This window comes from Plecotus auritus (assembly GCF_963455305.1).
Source record: "Plecotus auritus genome assembly, chromosome: 8".
Lineage (NCBI taxonomy): Eukaryota > Metazoa > Chordata > Mammalia > Chiroptera > Vespertilionidae > Plecotus > Plecotus auritus.
Window position 1 is genome coordinate 141,430,943 of NC_137782.1, and position 20,566 is coordinate 141,451,508.

General features: G+C 41.2%; 2 protein-coding genes across 3 annotated transcripts in view; one reads left to right on the forward strand and one right to left on the reverse strand.

Annotated features, from left to right (window-relative positions):
- Positions 1 to 20,566, reverse strand: part of VRK2 (VRK serine/threonine kinase 2) — a 167,778-nt gene that overhangs the window by 18,048 nt on the left and 129,164 nt on the right. The gene's annotated exons all lie outside the window — the stretch shown is intronic.
- Positions 13,474 to 20,566, forward strand: part of FANCL (FA complementation group L) — a 60,934-nt gene continuing 53,841 nt past the window's right edge. For both annotated transcript variants that reach the window (XM_080686721.1, XM_080686722.1), the window contains exon 1: positions 13,474 to 13,608. In XM_080686721.1, the coding sequence (XP_080542847.1) occupies positions 13,513 to 13,608 (96 nt within the window). In that variant the 5' untranslated portion in view covers positions 13,474 to 13,512. The remainder of the gene's footprint in view (positions 13,609 to 20,566) is intronic.

Genomic DNA, 20,566 nt, shown 5'->3' on the forward strand with positions numbered 1-20,566 from the left:
ACTCCCATTTATATCTTCAACACAGATCTTTCCTTCATGCTTTAAATCCATGTAGCTAGTGCCCATTTTTCATATCATTTGGATGCCTCACAGGCATTGCAATCTCTCTATATTCAATACTGAACTCATAATTTTCTAATCACTAACCAGTTCTTTCTCTGTTCATGAGCCTAGTAAATAACTCAACTATGCTTTCAGTTATGCCCATCTTATCTCATAGCCAATTAATCATCAAGCCTTATTGATTCAAATTTCTATCTTTAGAATCCTTTGGTTCTTCCAGTCCTGTCCAATTATCATCATAGCTTATCCAGGCTACTTCAATAGCCTCTCAATGGTCTTTTGCTATCTCCTGGGATGTATGAAAATATAACTTAAAAGATGGCCCTGGGAAAGCTCATTTCAGATAATCACTAGAAACATCCAATGACCTAGTTCAAAGTTAGTAAAAGCAGTTATCTTACTAGTCTCTTAATTAATCCCTATCTTCACCCTGACACTTCTATTATCAACACCACAGCCACTAAGATTTTATATATCAAGCATGTTATATACTACTAGAGGCCCGATGCATGAAATTCGTGCAAGGGGCTCAGCCCTCACAGCTGCGGCAGCTGCCTTGGCCCTCGCAGCCCCGACTTTGTACAGAAGTTGTTCAGCTGTCCAGTCTAATTAGCATATTACACTTTTATTATTATAAATACTCAGGGTGGCCCCTCCCTTCAACCAACTTCTAATCATGTCTAATAATGTTAGTCTCTGGCTTAAATTCTCACAAACTCTATTATCTTTATAATAAAATTAAAATTCCTTACATTGACTTCAAGGCCTTATAAGAACTATCTTCACACACTAGCACCATTTTACTCCTCTCTACACTCCGATTCTTTATATTTCAATTTCTTGAACATGCTATGCATCTTCCTACCTCAGACTGGCATCACCCATGTATATAGTGTCTTCCTCCTTTTTTCCTAGTTAACTCCTATCCACCCTTCAGATCTTGGATTAATCAGTTCCTGTGAGAGTTTATATCTCATATCTCAGACTAGGTCAAATCTAGGTTATATGCTTTCTTATAAACTTCTGCGTCTCCTCTGTAATAGATATTATAATTATACTATGCTATCTCTGCCCCTCCATCTTGGCAAAGACTGTACTGGTTCTTGTTCACTACTTTTCTCAATAAGTATTTCTGAATGAAGAAATAAGGTATTGAAGGACTGAATAAGTAGAGTATGGCAGGTGCTGGGGATGCAGAAGAATCTGACAGGATAAGACTGCTTTGACCTCTAGCTGCCCACTGATCACCAAACTTTATTTGGCTGATGTGGCCAAATGGCCTTCTCCCCAACTGCTCCCTGTGAGCCCCACCTAAAGCTATGGGCTTCATTGGATTCTAATATTGGGTGTATATAAAAGTACACGTGGCCAGGACCTGTTTATAAATCCATGCAATGGCAAACTCTGAAGTGTTAGGTAACTTTATCAAGCAGTAGGGTTATTTAGTACTTTATTTGTTGAAGACACAGTTGGCAATGTTCTCTAAGAATACTTCATGACTAATTATATCTGACTGATTAATGCCCTTGGCTCCAACTCATCACCCATGAGTTAGGATAGTCAAATTAAGGAATGTCCTGAACCTGAATAAGTTCTTAGTAATGAAGTCATAAAATCCTCAGCAGTGGTCAACTTCATACAGCATTCTTCCCCATGAGTGATGGCCTTGGTTGAGTTATAAACACTAGCCTTACCTGATCTAACAAATTAACTTTCATTTTAAAAATTCACATTTGTCTAGATCTGGAGGCAGTTTCATCTTATAGAACTATTTCAAATTCAGCTACAGTTTGGGACAGAGTGGAGATGAATGTGGCTTTCTCCTGTCACCACAGGGCTATAGGTTCTGCTGAGAATGGATGCTTGTGTGAGCCATTCTTTTGCATACATTTCTCAAATATTTTCAAGTTCTCAATATATTATAATTTAAGGAAAATATGATATTCATGCTTATCATTTATATTTCATTTATAAATGTATATCATTTGTAAAATTTGACACTTATTTGTGTCAGTTCATTTTCAGACTATATGGCTTGTTTATTCATCTTTTCATTAGTAACTTTATGACTAAAACTGATATAATTAAGGCAAAATTTGTATATGTGATAGTTTATTCAATAAATATTTGAATTTGAATTTCTGTTATGTTCAAGGGGCTAGTTAGTGTATGTGCTGTAGACCGGGCAGAAAATAAAACAAAAAATTACCTGTTCCATGGAGTCTATCTATATATACTCTCGGGGTGGGCAGAGATAGACAATAAGCAAAATAAGTTAAATTTATAATTGTTAGAAGACAATAAGCCTAAAGGAAAAAATAAATTTGGCTAAGGAATAAAAGATGTGGTTGTGGTAGCCTACAATTTTAAGTAGAGTTGCCTTAGAGCTCTTACTAAAAACAGTAATAACAACATTTCGGCAAAGACTTGAACCTGGGAAGAGAGGAAGAAGCTATCTGGGAAACAGGCAGAGGAATAACCAATACAAAGGCTTGAAACAAGAGCATGTGTTCAAGAAATAGCAAGACTAATGTGGCTGGAGCAGTGAGCAAGAATAGTAAGTAGGGAATGGGATCAGAGAAGAAAAGGAGGTGGCAGGAGAAATCCTCTAAGACCTTGTAAACCATTATGAGGATTTTGGCTTTTACTTGATTGAAATGGGGAACTATTGGAGGAATTTGAGCAGCATGGTGACATGATGTGATTTTCGTTTAAAAAGGATCTTAGAGGCTTCTGTGTTGGTAATAGAGGGGCAAGGGTAGAAGCAGGGATCAGTTAGGAGACTAGTTAGAGAACTATATTTTGCTTGCTTTCTAAGCTATTACCTGTCTCCAATAATAATCCTAAATGAGCTAGCTATGTGTGTTAAGGTTATAAATTTTGTCTTATATTTTTATATAGCGATGGGCCTTGTGGAAATGTAGTAAATAAAAATTAAGTCAATATAAATACTCTTTCCTTCATAAAAGTGGTAGAGTGTCCTTGTGGAACCTGGGAAATGTTAATAGCAGTTCCCTGTCCAATAGAGATAGGGCACTGCTGGTAAGAGTTGTGTTTTGTAGAATGCAGAAAGGCTATCACTTTTTCTTATCATGCACTTCAGATAAGCCGGAAACCTGTGATATTCATCATAAATTTACTAAACAGTAATTTCTTTAATCCCTAATATTATACAACATAGTTAATGTGTAGTTAATTGGTGATATAGGGACTAGAAAGAAATATACGTTCCTAACTTTAAGGAACTTATTTATAATATAGTTAAGTTCATGAGACACAATTGTAATGGATTAAGAATAATTTTTATTTAGGGAGTCAGACTTATTACCTGCCATATAATAGCATACCATATGTTTATGATATGATATCATCTGGCTCCCTAAAACTTTATACTTAAAAGTTACCATAATCATATTGTTCCAATAAATAATTTCACCAACCTAGCTGGTTTGGCTCAGTGGATAGAGCATTGGCCTGCAGATAAAAAGGTCCAGGGTTTGATTCTGGTCAAGGGCATGTACCTTGGCTGCAGGCTTGATCCCCGGCCCTGGTCAGGGCGCGTGCAGGAGACAACCAATTGATGTGTCTCTCTCATGTTAACGTTTCTCTCCCTCCCTTCTACTCTTTCTAAAAATCAATGGAAAAATATCCTCTAGTTAGGATTAACAAAAACAAACAAACAAACATACTTTCACCAATTTTATGCTAAATTCTTACCCGTAGTAACAGAAATTGACCTTTAGTATAGATATAGATTGCTCTTACAAAATAAGACATATCAGTTAAAGAGTGCCTATTGTAGAAGGTAAGATTAGAAATGTTCTTCAGAATATTTTCTTAAAAGTTAAAAAAAAAATGAACAGGGTGTATACTAATAACATAAAGTACCAACCTGAAGCAAATAATCCTGCATTTCTAGACTGAAAACTTAAGACCTAAAATACCTAAAAATTTGATATAAAAGTCAATTTTAATAGAAGCCAAATAATAAAAAAAATATATAGCTTTGATCAGTGGCCCATGTTTATAGTGCTTTGTTAACCTCATTTTAGAAGTTATTATGATAAAAATTTATAATAAACACCAAACTGTGTCATAAAAATTAATGCCTATGCCCATATATATTTCACATATAGGGTATCCCCAAAATATGTATATATATACTTTGAGTAATTATAAAGGCAGTGTTTATTAAAATACATTTCATTTCCAAAATTGAGCTATCAGCTGTTAAAGTGTGTATACAGTTTTGGGGATACCCTGTATTTATATATGCGTGTGTGTGTGTCTGTGTGTGTGTGTGTGTGTGTATGAAAGATCATGGCTTAACCTGAGTCTCATGATTATTGTTCTGGTGCTTTCTCTCACTCATTTATGGACTCAAAGAACAAAGGGATCAGAAGAATTGTCTCTTTTATCCAATCTTCTTAATGCAGAATTCCCTGTATACAACCCAGTACATTATATTACATAATTAAAAAACAGTTATTTTAGATTAGATTTAAATGATCTTATTTGGACCTGGTTAAATGGCTTGCTTTCTTGAGTGCCAGGTCACTTTCAGATCCATATGTGTTGCTGTTGCACAAGTCTTTTAAAATGTAAGGCTCAGAATCTTTGACACATCCCATAAGATATATAAGCCTAAAGCAAATAATATGTTATTCTGAGGGTTGTTTAAAGAAATAGAGTTTATCAAATCCTGACAAAAATCTTTTATGAATGGAGTAAACAAAGTATTTTTTCCAGGGGAAATATTTTCTGTGACATTGCAAAGCAGCATTTGTCAAAATAAAATCTTTTTGAAACCCAAGGGTTCAGTTTATAAGAGGACCCCATGAAAAATGCTAGTACTAAATTAACTAACATTGTTAGTATTAAGAAAAACAAAACAATTTATGGTGTAAGGACTATCTCATCAGTACCACAGATTTACATTCTTTTCTTTAGTAACGATTTTAGTATTTCTTCATGTAATTTTCAATGATGGAGGAAATCTGTAAAAAAAATGATTACTCTTACTCCTTCTCTAGTTATGATCTTAAATGTATATTTTCATGCTCCCCTACTGAATCCCAAGTTAAGTAAAGTATTCTAACGATGTATTTTATTGGTACCAATATTTCTGGGTTTTAAAGTTTACTATATTTGCCTCCCCATGCCTTTGCAGAATGTTTTCAAAAAACAGGAATACAAAATTAAAATGCAAGTGTTTACCTTGCATCTCCAATAAAAATACAAAATTTAGATTTAGCAGTATAATCTTGGATTTGACAATTTAGAACCTATCCATATGATTAAAATCAAATTAAAACATCTTTCACATATCTTTTGTATTAATAGTCCTCTGACTGGTAAATCCACCATATCAGGGTAGAAAAGAAAAGATAATAGTTTTTGCTAGCAATTTTTTTTTATTTTTTTATTTTTTTTTAGTTTGGGTAGGGAGACAGAACAAATACATATGAAACAAGTTAAAATGCATTCAGAGAAACATCAACAAGTACAAATCACTATAATGCTGAGTCTTCATATAGCACAAAATCAAGGTGTTGATTAAAGGTAGATTAAAATTAAGGTGTAATTAGGATGATTAAAATCACTTTTGGAGCAAGGATTTGAAAAAGTAAAAATATATGAATTGGCAGGTGAGGGCAGAGCTTTCCAGTGCGGAGAGTAGGGCAAAGACATGGAAAGGAGCAAATAATAGATGGGTCAGGAAAATTCTAATGGCCAGAGCAGAGATTGGATGCAAGATATTCCACTTTTGACCTTTTCACTCCTTTAATCTTACAATCCCAATTCTTTCAGTCTATCACCAATCACTTCTTTGCCCATTCTGCCTAGTCCCATGGTATACCACCTCAATCACTCTGTGACCAGAACACTCAGTGCCTTATATCCTGTCTTGCTTCACTACCCTCCTCCCAGCATGGTAAGTTTCAGAAATCAGAGGAACATGCACAGAGGTCTGCCTGTGCAGTGGTCGCTAGCAAATTGAACAACTGTAGCCAAATCTGATATATTTCTAATGTGGCTCACAATCCCGCTCTCAAGCACTGATTCCTCTTACGTCTTTTCATCATAGTCTTAACGTTCATGTTAAACTATTTATCTGTCATTTTTTAAAAATTACCAATGTTGCAAAACAGAATTTCCTCAGGTAAGCAATAGTTCCCCTTCTCCCTATCCAACTCCCCTGAAAGCTGCACTTCTGTTTATAACCACTGGTAAATCCCAAAATTTGCATCAATCTAATATTTCTGTTCTTAAGTCCAGTATGTTGAAGAAAAACTCATTCTAGTTCATATTGTACCTATAAATTCATCATCTCTGGTTTCATCTGGGCTTTTAGAGCCATTCGACAAAAATTCTACATGCCTCTTGTCTTTTGCAATGTCCTCTCCATGTTCTATTCTCTCCCTTCTAATTATCCTCCTCATGCCTCTTACCCCATCACCACTCTGTTGATGAGATCATTGATCAAATGCCATGCCAGAAGGCCATCCAGTCTATCTGATTATTAAGGGTTCTCTTCTCCATCTTGGGCGTTCTGCTGAGTATTTGCTCGAGGTACAAAAATTTCTAGGTTCTAGGATTATTGTAAGAGATCCAGTCCATACATACACCCATTCCATAAGCTTGCTTTTTACCAATTCTTTGATCTCATTCCTTCCAAATTCTAGATAATTCGTACTATTAGCTCCTGCCCAGGAATCAGTACATATATCCTGACCTCAGGCCAGATCATCTTCTATGAAATGTATTTAACATGTAAAGCACACTAAAGCAATTTCTACTCTCCATTACCCTAAGAGCCAGCAATCATCTTCCATCTAGTAGAGGCATTTAGTGTGGAGCCATCCTTAAACCAGGATGCCTCACTTCCCCCACTACCTAAATCAGGATATAAAATTGCCTTTTACATCCTCAGTCAATTGTTCATAAGAAACTTTCCCTAAGATATGGATGTGAGTTGAAATGAGTATGGCAGTTTGCAGAAGGCATAGGGATGGAGGTCATGCCCAGTTATTAAATTACTGGGCACCACAAACTTTATGGCTAGAATTAGATATAACATAGTTCATTACAAGTAGCATGAACCAAATGAAATCCCATGGTCAGTCTCCTTGGAGTTCATATCAAGTCAGGAACTTTTTCACACAATGTTAACTGTTGAAGAGGGCATGGCCTTTGTCCAAACTTGAGGGTCTTTCTCTGTGTATCTCCTACCTGGAGTTAGCAAGTGTCTATTCAGTATTTGCCAACTATGGACCTGTTCACAGTTACTTGCACTACAACAGTGGACCAGGTGCTAAGTTCTCTTTTATTATGGACCCCAATTATGAATGGGTATCCTATAAATAAAAGAGTAATATGAAAATTGACTGTCACTCCAACACACAAGATGGCCGCCACAAGATGGCCAGCAGGGGAGGACAGTTAGGGGCGACCAGACCTGCAGGGGAGGACAATTAAGGGTGACCAGGCTGGAAGGGTAGGGTAGTTAGGGGTGACCAGGCCAGCAGGGGAGGGCAGTTAGGCATCGATTGGGCTGGCAGTGGAGTCGTTAGGGGCAATCAGGAAGGCAGGCAGGTGAGCGGTTGGGAGCAAGCAGTCAGACATCTTTCAAGGGGTCCCAGATTGGAGAGGGTGCAGGCTGGGCTGAGGGACACACACACACACACACACACACACACACACACACACACCATGCCCGAATTTCGTGCATTGGGCCTCTAGTAATTTGAATAATCTTGCTAATGGTCAGAGTAAGACATACAAATATGCTGCATCTCATATTTAGATAGCCATTTTGAAAGGAGTAGCCTGGAATGCCATAGATCCTCAAACACCCAGCCCTTTTCTGTCAGGTAAGAGGTCTATAGTTTTACAGAAGTTCACAGGCATACATATGACTTACAGAAGCATGCAGGATCATTTCTACTTTCTGATCTTCATGTCCTATCAGCATGATGTTTTTGTGGATATTGGATCAAAATGACGTACTACTTGGATCAAAGTGGTAACATGCTCAAGGTTCCAGAAAACTAGCTGCTACATAGAGTTAGAGAGCTGACATTTCCCTGAGGCATGGCAATAAAAATTTGTTGGTGCTTCTATCAATGAAGGTAAACTTCTGGTGATGCTTACACCAAGTGGATAAAAATGTTTTGGCAGGATCAATAACTGCACCATAAGTGTTGAAAGATACATTGATTTATTCTAGTAAGGAGGAAAAAAAACTATACTAGTAACCACCACTGGACCCTCAACTGATTTTGTTTCCCATGATCCACAGTCATTCTCCAAGACCTTTGAGAATGCAGAAGCCAAACCACCCTGTTAATTAATCACCAAATCTACAACTTTCAGGAAGCAACCTCCAGGATTGTAATGCTCTTCTTCATTCCTTATTTTGTCAGAAAAGGAGAGTGCCAAATAGCCTTCGCTTAGACCTTCCTAAAATACTAGCCTTTACTTATGATGTAAGAAATTGTGTGGGATTCTGCCATTTTCCTATCATATCCATTCTAAGAATTGACTCAGGATATGAGAAAATGACCCCAAGAAAGTTTTGGGAGTCCCACTCAGGCTACCATTTTAAAAACTCAGGTCAGAACTCCATTTAAAACCTGGGCTCCATAATGATCCCCAATTCTGCCAAACTGATTATAATTGGATTACAAGTCCCCAGGAATCAGTGACCACTTGGGGCTATAACCAATATTTCCAAAGTTGAAGTATTTCCCTTTCCTCAGTGCATATCTATTCAGGTTAACGACTGCCAGCCCCATTAGGAAAGACAAAGCAGAGATTCATAGTATGCCTGGATACTGTTACAGCAGGATCTTTCCTCACAGGTACCAGCCTCCCCTGCACAGGGTCGGTGAACCCAAAGTTCTCTAGCACCGTGGCTCCAGTGAGGCCTCTGTTCATCAGACCTAGAATAGCTTTGGTTAAATAAATCAAGACACACCTTAATTGGCTGTCTGTCTATTTCATTCCTGGGGACCCCATGATTAATTAACCACAGTCAGAGATTTCTGCTACTGAAGCCATTCCCTGATCCCTGAGTGTAGCATCTGGCTATTAAAACAATACCCACTTTGCTTCAGACTGTTAACAGTCATCACCTGGGCCAGGCCTCAGCTGGTTTCTCACATCCCCACTGAGATCAGGAATACCATTTTTATTGTATCTCCTTCCAAAAGCATTCTAAGCCGAGGGGGGAGAGTGGGGGGAGGGAAAGAGCCAGCAAAACACTTTTAAATATTTGGGTATTTCCCTTTTCACTCTATTTTTACTGGCAAAGGAGATGAGTTTTCAGGGCCCAGCCAGGATAGAGGTGAGACACATGATCCATTTAATCTACTTTTTTAATCTCCCAAAGTCTTTAAATTCTTCCCTCTACATTGTGCCAAGGACTTTCTGGCCTTTTACTTTACCCAGAGAGACCAACAGTGGGTTTGTTTGCTTTAGCAAACCCAGAAAAACTGTTGAAACTACAGTCAACTGCTTGAGCTACCATACATAATGCAGTATGTCTTATTAATAAATTGAATATAATGAATGCAGTTCAGAAAAAAAATCTTAGATTTCCAACACTGGCTGCACATTAAAATAATACGAAGAGGTGTGTTTTTTGTTTGTTTGTTTTCAATATGATGCTTACCTCACCATCCACTCCCAGACATTTAAATCAAGCTCTGGAGTTAAACCAAGCATGTGTGTTTTCTTAAAACTGCCCAAGTGAATTTGATCCACAGTGAGGTTCCTGACCAGTGCTGTAGAAGTTCTCATTCACTCCTAAGGTTTCTATTACCACCTGTATACTAATGATGTATGTTTTTTAATCCTTCTAGGATCTGTCTTCTAAGTTTCAGCCCTCAAAACAGTGTATCTATCTTTGACCTTCCCCCACTTTTTCAAGAATCTGGAGGCTTACACAATATAAAAGGAATTATCAAATATATGCACTTACCATGTACCAGGAACACTGCTAAAGTCAAAATAAAATAAAATAAAAAATCAACATTGGTCTCTATCTTCTTTGTGTAGACATTTGATTGCCTGTTGTGAGGTTTCTTAACCTTAGCACTACTGACATTTTGTGCTAGAATATCCTTTGTCGTGGGACGGAAGAGCTGTCTTGTGGATTGTTTAGGAGCATTCTTAGTCTCCACCCACTGGATTCCAGTAGCATCCTACTACTCTCTCCTCATTGTGACAACCAAAAATACCTTTAGATATGGCCAAGTATCAAAATTGCCATGGTTGAGAACCACTGTTCTAAGGTCATCCCTGCATGAACAGTTCACACTAACTTACATTTTAACATGTTACATATTAAATATATTTTCTCTTTCTTGTTCTTAGTCTTGGATGTTTACCAGTCTTGTACCATTATCAAAACTTCACCACCCAGAAATCTCTTTTCCCAGGGCCACTGCATATGCTTGCACAGTTGGTTTGTTCAGTATTCAAAGTTTCATATTGCTCTCGAGTGTGAATGTTTTTTAAGTCTCTTTTAAAATTGAACAGTCCTTTTCCCTCCTGTTGTCCCCCATCGATTTATCAACTAGAAATAAATCTATTTATTTATCAACTAGAAATAAATCGGTTCAATTGTCCTGTGGTATACTGGACATTCTGGATTTGCCTGATTGTCCTCCTCATGTCATTTAGCTTGTTCATGTGTTACCAGGAAACTAGAAGTTACATCCAAAAGCTTCATTAGATTTATGTCAAGTATTTTTGGTGGTGTACTTCTTATTGCCAAACATCTGTTGACAATGTGTGGCTATCTAGCTTTTAACTAAAGAGGTGTCAGGTGGTGATAGCCTGATCCCACCATTATTAAGTTGATAATTTTTCATTATGTCAATACTTATATCATGATAACCTTTCATATTATGGTTTAAGAATCTATTGGTGCTTATTGCCTAAGTCAATTATTTCTTCAGAAATTATAAAATGGCCATATTTTGGAGGTCCATTTTGACACAAACAATTTGGATATCAATTAGACATCTGAAGTGGAAATAACTTGTAGTAGTAGGTATGCAAGTCTGAAGAGTGGGGTGAGAAAGATACATTTAGAAGTCATCAGTATGTGGTAGATTTTAATATTCATAGACTACATAGGATTACTGAGATGAAAGGATATACTGAGAAGAAAGACCAGTAATAAGCATTGAGGTACCCCAACTGTTACAACTGGATGAAGAGGAGATGTCAAAAAAGGGCTGAGAGCTTAGCTGAGGTGTCTCAGTGGTTGAGCATTGACCTATTAACCAGGAGGTCATGGTTCGATTCCCAGTTAGGGCACATGCCCAGGTTGTGGGCTCAATTCCCAGTGGGAGGTGGGTGTGGGTGCAGGAGGCAGCTGGTCAATGATTCTCTTTCATCATTGATGTTTCTATCTCTCTCTCCCTCTCCCTTCCTCTCTGAAATCAGTAAAAAATATATTTTTGAAAAAGAGGGCTGAGAGGCAAGATCTCCACCTCCTTAATATCATTTCTCATAACTATTTCTTTAGCATCTTCTCTGGATTATGGTAATCATCTCCTAATTGATCTTACTCTAGTCATGCTCTACAGAGCTCTCTGAGAAGTTTTTCTAAAAATTAAGCCTATCAAATCAGTTCCCAGATTTACAAAAGCAGCATTAATAACTCTACAAAAGCCCAAATATCTACTGTCACCATGTGATACTCTTTCTTTAAAAAAAACACACGTATTTTATTGATTTTCTACAGAGAGGAAGGGAGAGGGATAGAGAGTTAGAAACATCGATGAGAGAGAAACATCGATCAGGTGCCTCCTGCACGCCTCCTACTGGGGATGTGCCCGCAACCAAGGTACATGCCCTTGACCAGGATCAAACCTGGGACCCTTCAGTCCACAGGCCGAGGCTCTATCCACTGAGCCAAACCAGTGAGGGCGTGATACTCTTTCTGATGTTTCTTTCCTATCTCCTCACCTTCACATATTGCCCTTCTCTGTCCCTCACCTGAAATACTTGCTTTTACTTTGTTTACAGTACTAATTGATATTTAATTTAGTAAATAGTTAATGAGCACTTACAATGTACCAGAAAATATACTAAGTGATTAGGCAGAGGGATAATTTTCAGCAGGTAAAAAAGGTTCCCAAAAAGAGGTAGCATCTGAGGACTTTGAAAAAAGGCTAGAGGTTTCATGGGGGAAAAACTTTAGTGTGCATTATAATCACCTGGAGTGGCTTGTGAAAACACATGGTGGGGTCTCACTCCCAGAGCTTAGGATTTTCTAGGTCTGAGATAGGGGAGTGAAAATGTGAATTTCTGTAAGGTTCCCAGGTGATGCTGATGCTCTTGGTTGCAGAATTACATTTTGAGAAGCACTGCTTTTGTGCAATTAACATCTAACTGCTGCAGCATTCTTGTTTATCCCTAATCACCCAGAACACTGTGACACATTTGTCAAACTTTAAGGCTCTTTGAGAAGTCTGATTCCATTTGGAGGATAATAGAGACGGGAAGGGGGTATATATCTTATTCATCTTTGCACAGCTTTGGCATATTACAGTGATGTTTTGCAAATACTATTGATAGATTAACAAATAACCATGCAGTAACTATCAATAAGTCCCTTACTTAATCAATCCTTAGTAAAAAGGGGATAGGTGATTACCATTCCTAAGTTAGAAAAATGTATAGAAAGTGTTAAAACAACAACAACCCCAGCTTTGGTTCACCAAGTACATCAGTAATCTTTCCTTAGATCCTGGTGAGTGCAGTGTATCAGAACTCAGTCTGGTGTTGACTTCCATCTAGAACAGTACAGAGATATTTATGTGTCTCTCAAATACAAGAACACTGACTCGATTTGTTAAGCCACAGAACTGCAATATATTGTATATGATATATTAAATGGAATGTAATACATTGCCTTACATAATATTATTACATAGAGAATAATATACCTATTATTCTGTATGCTGAGGACATGCAGAAGACCCTGTAGAGCAGGCTAAGAGGAGATTGATGATCGTGGAAAAGGGGAGGTGAGGCGGGTTCGAGGTAAACCATTGTATATTGGAAGAAATGCAACACCAAAGTTGTAGCAGCATTTTAATAACATCAAACGAAATCACCAGAAGGGTTCCTGTAACCATCAGGGCTAGAAGGATCTAGTTCACCGAGATCTGTGAATCTGAGAACAATCTTCCCTCCCGCCTCCTGTTGGGGCCAATGCTGGCTCCTAACGAGCCCCATCTATCCAGGTTGGGCTCAAGCCCAGGTGGACCCACTCGCACGAGACTTTCATTTCCGCCCGTGGAATCCTCGAGCTTTTTCCCGCCAATGTCCGGGTTTCCGCCTCCCGCCGCCCTGACACCGGCGGGACTGCGCATGTGCAGTGCCCGGCCGCCGACCAGCCCCCTGAGGCGCCGCGGACGGCGAGCCATGGAGGAGACGGAAGCGAGCCTGTTGCACCAGTTCCCGTTGCTTCTGCCCCAGAACCGAGCGAAAACCGTGTATGAAGGATTCATTACTGCCCAGGTACTGTCCGGTATTGCTGTCTCGCTAGGAGAGTCTCCCTCTCGGGGCGCATGCCGCCCTTGGGAGTCTGACCCGAGGGGGTGAGGAGCCCTGACTTACGGGGATTGAGAGGGATGGCAGGTAACGACTCCCCGGACGCTCGAGGTTTGAGAACCGCCGCCGTCGCGGGACGCCGAGGCCAGGGTCCCCGCGCGGGACCGGGCGTCTGGAGACCCGCGCGCGGGACCCGAGCGGTGGTGGGGCGGGGCGGGGCGGTGGCCACGCCCCTCGGCCCTCCCCTCTCTGAGTTGCCTCTTTCCTAATTCAGTGGCTGCCCCACATTTAAACTTCTCTGTTTTGGGAATTTTTGTGCATATCTCTGTTCTCACACCACCCGCACCCACGAAGGTTGGCGGCCGTTCACGGGAATCCCAGCTCATCATTATATTGGTGTTTCCTGTAGAAAGAAAATTTTGGAGGAAAACCTTATTTTTGGCCCTCTTGTTACGTCACGTGTACCCGACCGGCCGTCTATTTGTGATGTTTTGTGGATTTTGACAACAGAATTGTGTTTGCAGATTCCAAATCGCCTCTCTTGTGGAGTTATTACATATAGTAACACACGTGTAGGGCTTTGAAGTTTACAAAGCGCTTTCCAAGTACACTATCTCAATATTAACCTCAGCCCTTTGAGGCAGAAATTTAGGAAAAATAATTATTCTTGTTTCTTAGTTGAATAAGTCAAGGCATGGGAAAATGGAGAGGTTTAGTTCCTTTTCCATGATCTCAACAGGACCCCTTAAACTCGGGCTGATTTCACGCCTGGGTTTTTCCCCTCTGCATTTGCACCAAGATACCTTAGGTTAGGATTAGAGACTTTTGTTCCCTGACCATTATACTCAACATCATGCCCCCTCCCCAGCACACATTTTTTTTTTTTTTTTTTTTAGGATTGGGGTTATATCCTAGGGATTACCATTTGTTTTCAAGACTACTTATAACATAAAATAACCTCTTAAAAATATTGAATTATCAAAATCACTTGCTAAATGAAACTTTTACCTATCCCTAAGAATGGTAGGTGCTGAACAGTTTGAGATTAAATTGCAGACATAATGCCACTGTATTCCTAAATACTTCAGGTATATTTCACGAGACCAATGACACACACATACGTAACCACAATACAATTCTCAAAATCAAGATATTTGACCATGATATAATACCACTATCTAATCTGGAGTCCGTTTTCAATTTTTTTTTAAATGTTGCAATTACATTATTTTAGCTCCCTACCATCTGATGATGTGCGATCTCATATTTAGCTGTCTCTAATATGAAATAGTTTATTAGTCTTTCTTTGGTTTTCATGAGCTTGCCATTTCTTAAGAGGACAGGTTAGTTATTAGGTAGAATGCCCCTCAATTTGGGTTTCGCTGATGTTTCTTCAAGTTCAGATTATGCAATTTGGCAGAAATGCCCCAGAAAGAATGTTGTGTCCTTTTCAAGGTATTTATATCAGTGGGTCTGATTATTGCTAATGTTTTCTCTGATCACCTTTCAACAGGTGGCATCTTCCAATTATTCCTTTGCAATTAATAAGTACTTTTAGGGAGCTGAAACATTAAACTTTCACCACACACACCACAGTTGTAGCATTATTGACTCTTGTTTGAGTCAGTTAATACTGTGATTGTTGGCAAATGATTTTTTAGCTCTATCATTTCTTTGTTAATTGGCATTCTATGATAAGGAATAGCTTTCCCTTCTTTCCAATTTATATCATAATGGTTTCATGGATTTTAAAAATAATTTATTTAATGGGTTATCATCATTGCATCCCTTATTTTTATGTTTATATTGTCCCAGATTTGGCCAGTGAAAACACATTGTTATTGATATACATTTTTAAATTAAAGTTTTGAATTTCCCTCTCATCACTGTTAAAATTATTTTATGGATGCTAACATGTAGTGATATATCATCATTTTTCAGAACTTTTGTAATTTTAAATTTTAGTTCTCCTGCACCTAGGAACTATTTAATAGAAGATTTTACAAAATTTATCATGGAAGGTCTTTTTTAAATTTTGTTAACTAATTTCTAGTTTTATTACATTGTGATGAGATCATATTGTTTGTAAAAAGTTTGTGGAACTTATCCTGTGTATGTGAGAGAAATTCATGAGTGATTAAAAGAAGGTGCTTTCTCTGTTACCAGATTACTAGAGGCCCGGTGCACGAAATTCATGCACGGGCGGGGGAGTGTGTCCCTCAGCCCAGCCTGCACCCTCTCCAATCTTGGACCCTTCAAGGGATGTCCAACTGCCTATTTAGGCCCAATCCTACAAGTAGGATGGGGCCTAAATGGGCAGTTGGACATACCTCTCACAATCCAGGACTGCTGGCTCCCAACTGCTCGCCTGCCTGCCTTCCTGATTGCCTCTAACTGCTTCTGCCTGCCAGCCTGATCACCCCCTAACCACTCCCCTGCCAGCCTGATTGATGCCTAACTGCTCCCCGGTCAGCCTGTTTGCCTCTAACTGCCCTCCCCTGCAGGCCTGGTCACCCCTAACTGCCCTCTCCTCCGGGCCTGGTCACCCCTAACTGCCCTCCCCTGCAGACTTGATCGCCCCCAACTGCCCTCTCTTGCAGGCCTGGTCCCTCCCAACTGCCCTCCCCTGCTGGCCTGATCTCCCACAACTGCCCTCCCTTGCAGGCATGGTCCCTCCCAACTGCCCTCTCCTGCTGGCCATCTTGTGGTGGCCATCTGGTGTCCACATGGGGGCAGGATCTTTGACCACATAGGGGCAGCCATCTTGTGTGTTGGAGTGATAGTCAATGTGCATATTCTTCTTTTATTAGATAGGATTAGATAGGATAGAGGCCTGGTGCACGGGTGGGGGCCAGTTGGTTTGCCCTGAAGGGTGTCCCGGATCAGGGTGGGGTTCCCTTGGGGCATGTGGTGGCCTGGGTGAGGGGCCTTTGGTGGTTTGCAGGCCGGCCACGCCCCCCGGCGACCCAAGCGGAGGCCCTGGTATCTGGGATTTATTTATCTTCTATAATTGAAACGTTGTAGCCTTGAGCAGAGCCAAGCCTGCTGCTCGCTCTGTGGCCGCAGCCATTTTTGTTGGGGTTTATTTATCTTCTACTAGTGACCTGGTGCACGAAATTCGTGCACATTAAAAGGGGATTAATTAGAGGAAATAATTTAATACTGCTATTTGCCCTTTCTCTATAATAGAAGTGTCAGAGATGAAAGAAAATTAGTAAAAATGTATATGAAAACCTTCCTCCTGTCAGTCTTGGGCACACCACGGGACCCAGAGTCAAGGCCCCGCCCACCCACATGCACCTCAAAATCGCATGAGACCCAGACCTGGCCCCCCCCCCCCATTGGGCTAGATTCAGACCCGGCCAGTCCCACCCTTGTCAAGCTCTGCTGGGCAGGGGGCCCAGCCTCAGGTCCCCTGGCCCGACACCAGGACGGGGGGCGTGGCCTGAGTTCCCCCAGCCCAGACTGGGGTGGGGGGGGGGCGTGCCTTGAGGTCCTCCATCAAGCCCCGCGAGGTGGGGGACACAGCCTGAGATCCCCTGTCAAGCCCTGCTGGGCAGGGGCATGGCCTGAGTTCCCCCAACCCAGCACTGGGGATGCACCTTGAGGTCCCCCATCAAGCCCCACAGGGTTGGGGGAGGGCGTAGCCTCAGGTCCCTGCTGATGGCTCGTTAAGGCTCCTTATGGGAACTTGGCCTCAGCTGTGGGTGCAGCCATCTTTGTGATGGAGTGATGGTCAATTAGCACATTCCCTCTTTATTAGATAGGATAATTGAAACTTTGTAGCCTTGAGTGGAGGCCAAGGCAGGCCAGAGCGGGCGGAAAGCTTGGCTTCCTCCATCGCCGGGGGCAACTCAAGCCTGCTCTCTCCATGGCTGCAGCCATCTTGGTTGGGTTAATTTGCATACTTGCTCCTGATTGGCTGGTGAGCATGGCTTGTGGGTGTAGCAGAGGTCAATTTGCATATTACTCTTTTATTAGATAGGATTTCTTTCCTCTTGAGTGAGCTTTGATAGTTTGTTTCCTTCAAGGACTTTGTTCATCTAGGTTTTAAAATTTATTGGCTTAAACATTACTTATAATATTCCGTTTTATCATTTTAATATCTTAGGCTCTGTAATGAAGCTCTTTTTATTGGTTATCTTATCCTGCATAACTAATTAGTCCAAACATTAGTGGCTTAAAATAACACATTTATTATTTCAGGATTCTGTGGATTAGGAACTTGGACGTGACTTAGCCGATGTTTCTGGATCAGAGATTCTTATGAAGAAGATGTTGGCCAGGATGTCAGTTATCTAAAGACTTGACTAGAGCTGAAAGATTGCTCATTCACATAGCCATTGGCCGGAGGCCTCAGTTTTTTTTACTGCTCTCCATTAGGAAGGTCTCAGTTCCTCACCACATGGACCTCTGCAGTGTTGCTTGACTGTAATGACACATGGCAGCTAGCTTCCCCTGGCTAACTAGTGAGTGATGGGACAGAGAGATCAAGCAGAAAGCTGCATAGTGCCTTTTCTCCCCTAGCCACTGATGTTAACACATATTTACTCAGCTTTATTTTGTTTGTTAGAAGCAAGTCACAAATGCAGCCCATAGTAAAGGAGAGAATTGAGACACTAACACTTAATGGTGGAAGTATCAAAGAAATTATGGGCATATTTTATAGCTACCTCCTATCCCAATACTGATAATGGTATTTTGTGTTTCTTCTGATGTATTGGGATAGAGGCTTATACATTTTACTAGTGGCCCAGTGCACGAAATTCGTACACATTAAAAGGGGATTAATTAGAGGAAATAATTTAATATTGCTATTTGCCCTTTCTTTATAATAGAAGTGTCAGAGATGAAAGAAAATTAGTAGAATGTATATGAAAACCTTCCTCCTATCAGAGTCTGGGGCACACCATGGGACCCAGAGTCAAGTCCTCGCCCACCCACATGCGCCTCAAAATCACGTGAGACCCAGACCTGGCCGCCTCCCTGCCACATTGGGCTAGATCCAGACCTGGCCAGTTCCACCCTTGTGAAGCCCCACCGGGCTGGGGATGTAGCCTCAGATCCCTTGGCCCAGCACCGGGATGGGGGGCGTGGCCTGAGGTCCCCCAGCCCAGACAGGGGCAGGGGTGTGCCTTGAGGTCCCCTGTCAAGCCCCGCCAGGTGGGGGACACGGCCTGAGATCCCCTGTGAAGACCCGATGGGTAGGGGGCATGGTCTGAGATCCCCTGTCAAGCCCTGCCAGGTGGGGGGGGTGCAGCCTCAGGTCCCCTAGCCCAGCACCAGGAGGGGGAGCACAGCCTCGGGTCCCCCATCAAGCCCACCGGCAGGGGGGTGCAGCCTCAGGTCCCCCGTCAAGCCCCGCTGGGCGGGGGGCGTGGCCTGAGTTCCTCCGACCCAGCACTGGGGGTGCACCTTGAGGTCTCCTGTCAAGCCCCACCAGGCAGGGGGTCACAGCCTCAGGTCCCCTGGCCCGGGGGGTGCAGCCTGAGGTCCTCCCACCTGGTGCCAGGGTGGGGAGCGTGGCCTGAAGTCCCCTGTCAAGTCCCACCTGGTGGGGGGCACAGCCTGAGGTCCCCTAGCCCAGCACCAGGACAGGAAGCCCACCTTGAGGTCCCCCATCAAGCCCCGCTGGGCAGGGGCGTGGCCTCAGGTGCCCTGGCCTGATGCCAGGGCGGGGGTGGCGGCCTCAGGTCCCCCGGCTGGGCGCCGGGGCAGGGGGCAAAGCCTGAGGTCCTCTGGCCTGGTGCCAAGGCGAGAGGCGTGGCCTGAGGTCCCCTGTCAAGCCCCACCCAGGTGGGGGAGGGCGTAGCCTCAGGTCCCTGCTGATTGCTCATTAAGGCTCCTTATGGGAACTTGGCCTCAGCTGTGGGTGCAGCCATCTTTGTGATGGAGTGATGGTCAATTAGCATATTCCCTCTTTATTAGATAGGATTGAAATGATCTTTTCGAGAACCTACTTTTAATATCATTGATTTTTCACTATTTCTGAAGTACCAGTCAGGGTTATTGTAGGATACTCTACTGGGATTTCTCAACGATTAGATTGGGGTTATGGGTTTTTGAGAGGAACATCACAGTGTAAGTACCATTTCATCACATCATATTAAGGGTACAGATTATCAATGTGATATATTACCATTGATGTTGACCTTGGTCATTTGGCTGAAGTGGCATTTGTCTGGTTTATCTACTGGAAAGTTACTATTCTGCCCTTCCATTCCCCCCGCCCCCCTCACACACACTTTCCATACTATACTCTTTTCCTTCCCCGATACTGTACAGTTTGGGAGGAAGTCACTATGAGCAGCTCCCATTAAGGAATGGGGAGTTACGCTCCCTTTTAAGGTAGAGTATGTACATAATTTATTCAGTTCTTCTGCATGGGAGATTAGCTTAACTCTCTCATTTACTAATTCACTTATTGATAACAGTATGGAGTCATTAAACTTATTTTATACTTTGGGTTGTAATCCATTCTTATTTTCTTTGTTGCTCAAATTGACAGCTTTGGCACTATCAATTATCCTTTAAAGAGATTTTTGAAAAATAAGAAAAGTCTCTATATTTACTTGTATATTAACTGTTTCTGGCACTCTGTTGTATACCAGATTTCCATCTGATTTCACTTACTATCTTCCTGAGTGCCTTTGATATTTCAGGTAGTGTATGTGTACTGATGATTAATTCTTTCAGCTGTTTCCTGTCTAAAAAATTGTTTATTTGGATTTTTGAAAGATACTTTCATTGGGTATAAGATTCTAGGTTGACTTCTTTTTCTTTTAATGCTTCAAAAATGTCACTTCACTGTCTTGCATTATTTTCTATGAGAACTCTTTTTTCTTATCTTTGTTAGTAATATGTTATTTTTCCTTTGGCTGCTTTTAAGGTTTTTCTTTTTATTTTGGTGTAGTTTTATTTATGT